The sequence below is a fragment of the Myotis yumanensis genome, unplaced genomic scaffold (genome assembly GCF_028538775.1).
Source record: "Myotis yumanensis isolate MYYU_CA2020_CCGP unplaced genomic scaffold, mMyoYum1.0.hap1 SCAF_4, whole genome shotgun sequence".
NCBI classification, from domain to species: domain Eukaryota; kingdom Metazoa; phylum Chordata; class Mammalia; order Chiroptera; family Vespertilionidae; genus Myotis; species Myotis yumanensis.
Genome location: NW_027223755.1, coordinates 37,054,504 through 37,061,593, shown reverse-complemented (window position 1 = coordinate 37,061,593; position 7,090 = coordinate 37,054,504). Strand labels below are relative to the sequence as shown.

The 7,090-nt window shown below is 49.4% G+C and overlaps 1 protein-coding gene across 1 annotated transcript; it reads right to left on the bottom strand.

Annotated features, from left to right (window-relative positions):
- Positions 1-4,540: 4,540 nt before the first annotated feature.
- Positions 4,541-6,734, bottom strand: CARTPT (CART prepropeptide). Its single transcript, XM_070411459.1, has 3 exons — positions 6,570-6,734; positions 6,083-6,166; positions 4,541-5,248 (listed from the first exon to the last, which is right to left on the bottom strand). Exons 1-3 carry the CDS (start codon positions 6,723-6,725, stop codon positions 5,141-5,143), a joined length of 348 nt encoding a protein of 115 aa, XP_070267560.1. The 5' UTR covers positions 6,726-6,734; the 3' UTR covers positions 4,541-5,140.
- Between the last annotated feature and the right edge of the window lie 356 nt (positions 6,735-7,090).

Below are 7,090 nucleotides of genomic sequence, written 5' to 3'. Positions count from 1 at the left end.
TGAAGTGTCACTGGGAGAGCCCTTTGTATAGGACTTTTCCCCTGAGGACACGCCCAGCTCAGTTTGCAGAATACACCAGTGTGTCGAAGAAAGAAATAGAAAAAAAAAGTTAGTGAGACCCCTAAACGCTCCAGCACCTACCTGGTAAGGCCTAAGAGAATCGAAATTGGTCCCTATAAGGGAAGTGAACATAGAAGATAAAGTCAAAACAGTATTACCAGATAGAGCTTTGCCCCCAAGCTTCTCTGGAAAAAAAACAAAACAAAAAAAAACCTGAATGGGTAGACCCTATTTCAGAGGGTCTTACTTTGACTGATCTTGATGAGCCTAAGCCACCTGAGTCAAAAGCATTTGAGTGGGCTCCTTGTTCCATTGTCTCTAGACCTATACCCTCTCTTATTCTCCGTGAAAAGAGATAAGGAAAGATAAACCTGTGGAAAAACACACCCCTAAAAGAGGGAGTTTTTCTTTCCCCTATGGTTCCCAGTATTGGCTTAAAGTGACCTACTCAACGTCTTCCTAGGGCAGAGAAGAGGCGGCAGCCCTTCCTCCCCCTCCACCCCCCCCCCCCCCAGCCTCCCCAGGAACATAGGCTCCAGCCTAAGTCGCTGTATGAAGAGTGGGGATTCCAAAGGAGATAACTCCTGCTGGAACATTCACAGGAACACCAGCAGTAGCCTCCTGGGGAAGATGCAGGAAGGAAAGCACCCACACACACACCAGTCTTGGATAATAAACAAGACTTCTTATTTTCTGTTTTACTCATCATGATTTATGAAAAACAATAAACTTAGAAATTAAAAACTAAAAGAAATTTAAGTACCTAGGACAGTGATTATTATTCAAACACTAGAGGCCCGGTGCACAAAAATTTGTGCACTTGGGGGGGGGGGGGTCCCTCAGCCCAGCCTGTGCCCTTTCGCAGTCTGGGACCCCTTGGGGGATGTCCACCTGCTGGCTTAGGCCCGCTCCCTGGGGAATCGGGCCTAAGCTGGCAGTCAGACATCCCTCTGGCAGCCTGGGAGAGCCTCAGGGGATGTCCACTTGCCAGCGGGGAGCAGGACTAAGATGCAGTCGGACATCCTTAGCGCTGCTAGGAGGAGGCAGGAGAGGCTCCCGCCACCACCGCTGTGCTGGCAGCCATCAGCCTGGCTTGTGGCTGAGCAGAGCTCCCCCTGTGGGAGCACAATGACCACCAGGGGGCAGCTCCTGCATTGAGCGTCTGCCCCCTGGTCGTCAGTGTGTGTCATTGTGACCAGTCATTCCCAGTTGTTCTGCTGTTAGGGTCAATTTGCATATTACCCTTTTATTATATAGGATAGAGGCCTGCTGCACGGGTGGGGGCCAGCTGGTTTGCCCTGAAGGGTGTCCCGGATCATGGTGGGGGTCCCTACTGGGGTGCCTGGCCAGCCTGGGTGAGGGGCTGAAGGCTGTTTTCAGGCTAGCCACACCCCCTTCAGGGTGGGGGTCCCTACTGGGGTGCCTGGCCAGCCTGGGTGAGGGGCTGAGGGCCGTTTTCAGGCTAGCCACACCCCCTTCAGAGTGGGGGTCCCCACTGGGGTGCCTGGTCAGTCTTGGTGAGGGGCTGATAGCTGTTTGCAGACTGGCCAAGCCCCCCAGTGGGGACCTTCACCCCATGGGGGTGTGGCCAGCCTGGGTGAGGGGCTGAGGGCTGTTTTCAGGCTGCCCACAGCCCCTTCAGGGTGTGGGGGGTTCCCACTGGGGTACCTGGCCAGCCTGGGTGAGGGGCTGATGGCCGTTTTCAGCCTGGCCACACCCCCCAGCAACCTCAGCTCTCAGCTTCTCCTTTTGGGCTGGAAGCTGGTATCTGGGATTTATTTATCTTCTATAATTGAAACTTTGTAGCCTTGAGCGGAGCCCAGGTCTGGCCAGGGAAGGCAGGAAGCTTGGCTTCCTCCATTGCTGGGGGCAACCCAAGCTCCTGCTCGCTCCAGCTCTGTGGCTCCCATTGCATAGTTGGGTTAATTTGCATACTCACTCCTGATTGGCTGGTGGGAATAGCTTGTGGGTGTAGCGGAGTGGTGGAGTGATGGTTAATTTGCATGTTTCTCTTTTATTAGTGTAGATGTGTTAGATGAATGTATAGTCCCTTCTCCCCCCCAAGAAAAATTGCTAAATTTCCAGGGCTGGTTCAGGATCCTATAAGTACACACTGGATCCAAAAGCCTAGGAAAACTTTTGGCATATTCGGCCTCGAGCTGCCCTGCATGTTTTGACATGGACACCCTATTTGAGAGACTACTTCCAGGCACCCACCTGCTTCTTCTTGCTAAGAGGGCAAGAATGACCTGACTATCGCTCAGATGCAATAGTAAAACTCTGCTGCTTTGTCCCACCGTGTCTGAAACAAATCCTAAAGAAGCCAGGCACAAACACAGAGCTTGGAAAGTGATGCAGGCTTTCCTTTATTGAATACTTACTGTGTTCAGGTATTATTCATGTACTTTAACTCAGTTAGTACTCTTGGGTTCAAGAAGGTCCAGTTAAATGGAGGCGGGGACTGCCTTCTTAGGTAGCAAGAATCATGATCTGAACATGCCATCAGTGGCTTTATAAGACTGTCTTGTTTTAGAGGGCTGTGTCAAGTTCTCAATGCCACACGTTAAGAAAGACTCCACCTGTACTGAGAAGCCATCCCAGTAGAGGTGATCCTGTCTCCCAGGTGAGAGAGCAGACAGGCTGAATGACAGCCACACTGACATCACACTGACACTGACATTCAAAGAGCATCTTTACCTGCTCTGTTTTATCCCATTACGCCCACTTCCACCTTCTCTAGCTCTGCAAAGGAAGAGTTCAAAGGAATTCAAGGCAAAATGCCCACCCCTAATTTATTTATGAAATATGGCCTGTCTCCATTGCATAGGAGGGAATTATTTTTCTCTTTGCCTGAGGGATATCATTAACATAGTGATAATTAATGAAAGGCAGTTGCTGGCATTTGGTAAATTATTAATGGTTTCAATCATCCAGAGAGCAGACAGCCCCTGTGGGTAGTTGTCCTTGGTGATGGGGGAAGTGCTCTGAGGGAACAGGAATGGTGGACACAGAGCCAGACACTGCGCGCGCGCGTGTGTGTGTGTGTGTGTGTGTGTGTGTGTGTGTGTGTAGCTTGGCCTTACAGAATCATATATATATATATAATTTCAGAGAGGAAGGGAGAGGGAGAGAGAGATAGAAATATCAATGATGAGAGAGAATCATTGATCAGCTGCCTCCTGCACGCCCCTACTGGTGATCAAGCCTGCAACCCAGGCATATGCCCTGACTGTGAATCAAACCATGATCTCCTAGGTTCATAGGTTGATGCTCAACCACTGAGCCACACCAGCTGGGCAGTCTTCCAGAATCTACATACAGTTTCAGCCCTTCTCATCCAAACAGACTGGGTTTTCTTGCAGACGAGTTCATGGATTAAAACTAAATGCAAGTCACTCTGGCAAATGATGAACACTATCAGATTCTCTATAGAATGGCCAAGTGAGAATTAAGCCTAGTCCCAGGGACCTGCTGGAAAGTTGGCAGGAAGGAGATGGCATGTCTCTTATAGCAACCAGAGATTGGGGGCCAGAGGGTAAAACTGAGAACTGGGTTAGATCAATGCTGGAGTGTGGCTGGATTATCAGAGGCAAAGGATTGGAAACAAATGTCAGGAGTGGAGATACACAGACAAAGGGGGACCACCAGCAACCTGGAAAAATGAGAGTGAAGAGTGCCGTGTGGGAACAGGTGAAAGAAGAGATGATCTGGACAAATACCCAAGAGAGAGGGATCCAATGTCACAGTAGGAATCTTTCTCCCTCCGAGGCCTTCCTATATGGGTCCCACTTAAACAGCCTTCTTGTTACATAAGATGATAAGCTCCTTGAGGGTGGCAGTCTTGACTGATTCCTTTTCTGCTATAGTCCTGAAGCCTAGCACAGTGCCTGACACAGAGTAGGTGCTCACAATGTTTACTGAGTAATAAATAAATAAATAAATAAATACACCTATCTTATCAACCTAGACACTAGGTAAAGAAAAGAAATATTGATAAGCTTTTTTTTTCAATAAAGTTACATCAATTGTAAGTTTCAATAACAAAGAATTTACTGAAGAATTAACTGGAGAGCAGGAAAAGAGGTTTCTACTATACACCACCATAGAGCAAATAACTGGATAAATGCGAATTAGACGCTTTTGTTCTTCCCTGAATTCTTTTTCCAATCGTCTTCTCTTTTAGCCCTTCTCCAACACAGCACATGGGCACATACTTTTTCCCTCTTTCTCCTAGTCTTTATTAAGTGCAAAGTAAAAACAAAAAGTTCTCTTTCTTATTCCATATGTAAAAAAAAAATCACTCCTCTGATGATCATGATGTGTTTTGAGAGGTGTCACTCCCACAGACCATCTCAGGGCCCTTGCTCTCTACCTCCCTTTGGGGAGGTGTATGAGCCTTTGCTTGATTAATCCCATCATTCATATTTAAATTACTTATGTAGAAACAACAATGCACTATGAGCAACTTTTTTTACTTGTTTTTATTGATTTTAGAGATAGAGAAGAAAGGATAGGAAGAGAGCGAGAGGAAAAAAAACATTGATTGGATGCCTCCTGCATGCCCCCTACCAGGATCAAGCCCCAATGCGGGCTTGTGCCCTCACAGGGAATCCTACCAAAGACCTCTGGGTGTACTCAACCAACTGAGCCATACCAGCCAGGGCAGTATGAACAATTATTAAAAACACTTCATTATGTATAATTTGTACATGCTTCAATTGGGGGTGCTTGGGATGATTTATTTTCCAGGTGGTGGTGTCATCTACCAACATTCACCAAATCTAATTTTCATCCTGTCATGCCACATAGGAAAATACAATTTTCAAAGCAAAGTTCCCCTACTTTACACAAAGATACACAAAGTTCATCAGACAAATAAAATAAAAAGAGAATATATTTGCACACATATCAACACCATACAGGCATACACGACATTGTTCTTTTATTTGAAAACATCAGGAAAAGAGCCCCTTGGCCTCCGGGAAATGCAAACTTTGTTGCTAAATCCCAACTCCACAAATGAAGGCGCGGTCCTCTGGAGAAGCAGGGGAACTGGGAACTGATGGAGGAGGGTGACGCCTCATAAGCACTTCAGGAGGAAGGAATTGCAGGAGGTTCCTCGGGGACAGTCGCACAGCTTCCCGATCCTCGCTCCTTTTCGCACCGCGCACTGCTCGCCAGCGTCACACTGCAAGCAACACAATGTGTGGTCGTGGGACATGCACAAAACCAAGCCCTCAAAGGCCACTCTCCCTGTCAACATAGGTTCTGCCTCATGGGAGAGTCGGATGGACCCTATCACCCTCACGGGAGGCCTAAGTATAGTCAGGCCTAAAATGGAAGAGAGCTTTGTGCTTATGGTTTCAGTGAGAGAACATAAAAATAAATTTAAATTATTGAGCCCCTCCTACATTCTTCCACTTTGCCAGGGAGGGGAAGGGTGGAGGGAGAGTTGGATTACATTTCCTGGGTCCTTTAGTTGCTCCTCCAGAAGATAAAAAAAATCAACCAGACCTTTTTTCTAAGAAATAAACAATAGACCTATGTTTTCTGCTCCCTGCTTTCTGCCCTCCTCATCCCAAGGAAGATTTGAGTATGTGTGTATGTGTGTTTGTTCTCCATGGAAGGTGACAAGCCCTGGTTAAGAATTTTTATCCTAGAACTTAGATTTTTTTTAAAAAAAAAACTGACAGGGGTTCGGAAGACAGGAAGAAAACTGAAGGAACAAGAACCAATTCTTCATGAGGTGAAAAAAGCTCATCTTCAGGAAACACTCCTTTCCACCCAGACACAAGAGCTGGTTCCTGCCACATACTGTTCGCTCCTCTGAAAGGGCTGGTCTGCCCTTAGAGACCAAGGGCAAGGGCTGGCGGTGAAAACAAAGGGGACCTCGTAGAATTCAGCAAACCCCTTTCCTGAATTATTTAGCCACATCCTAGGGAGGAGGTGTGCGTGTATAAGACTCAAGGTGGTATATTTCCTCTTGGAAAAACATGGGAAAGAGGTGATTCCAAAGCCTTACCATGGGGACTTGCCCGTACTTCTTCTCATAGAGCGGAATACGTTTACTCTTGAGCTTCTTCAGGACTTCCTGCAGCGCTTCGATCTGCAACATACCGCCCCCGAGAGCCCGAAGTTGCCGCCTTGGCTGCGAGCCCAGCCCAGGTGCTCACTTCCAGCCCTATGTTTAAGGATCCCCAGAACCACACACACTCCACCCTGGGACACTGAAGACAAAAAAAGGTTGCTAGAGGGGTGGAAATTTAGGGGGCGCTGTCCCAGGTACTGACAGCAGGTCCCAGGGCCCTGGAGGGGAGGCTCGTGTTGCTCCTGTGTTGCTCAGAGGAGCGGGGACAAGACTGCTGGGAGGATGACAGCGGGAGCCCGGACTTCTCACTCATCTCCCCGCGTCCTGACTCTGGGAATGGGGTGGGGAGGAGGGAAGAGAGGAGGTACAAAGGAGGGACCGCGCCGCAGCCCAGGGGAGTCTGGGGCATGGGGATACCGACCAGCTCCTTCTCATGGGAGGCATCCTCCACGGTGAAGATGTCCAGGGCTCGGGGCTGGAGCTCAGCATCCTCCTGGGCACGGGCGCCCAGCAGAGGTAACAGCAACAGCAGGGCAGCACCCAGGAGGGGCAGCAGCTGGAAGCGGGTGCTCTCCATGGTGCTGAAACTCGGCGCTGCTGAGGTGCCCCGCGCTCCTGTCTTTTATACCGAGCCAGAGCCCGGGTGCGGGGAAGAGGGAGGGGGCAAGGAAGGAAGGGGGTGTGGAGGAGGGTCCAGGTCAACCGTCTGTAGGCAGCGATCCGCTGCCGCTTGACGTCAATGCCCGCCGGGCTCCAGGCGCCCCGGAACGAGGCTCTGCGCACAGATGGGCAAGAGAGCGGACACCAGGGACCCTGCGCCCCCAGATGCTGTCACCCCCGCACTAAGGGACGCTCCCGAGGGAACTGAAACGAAGTCAAGGGGCGAGAGGTGGGGCCTGGGGAGCACGAGGGGGACAGGACATGAAAAATGCCTTTGAGGCA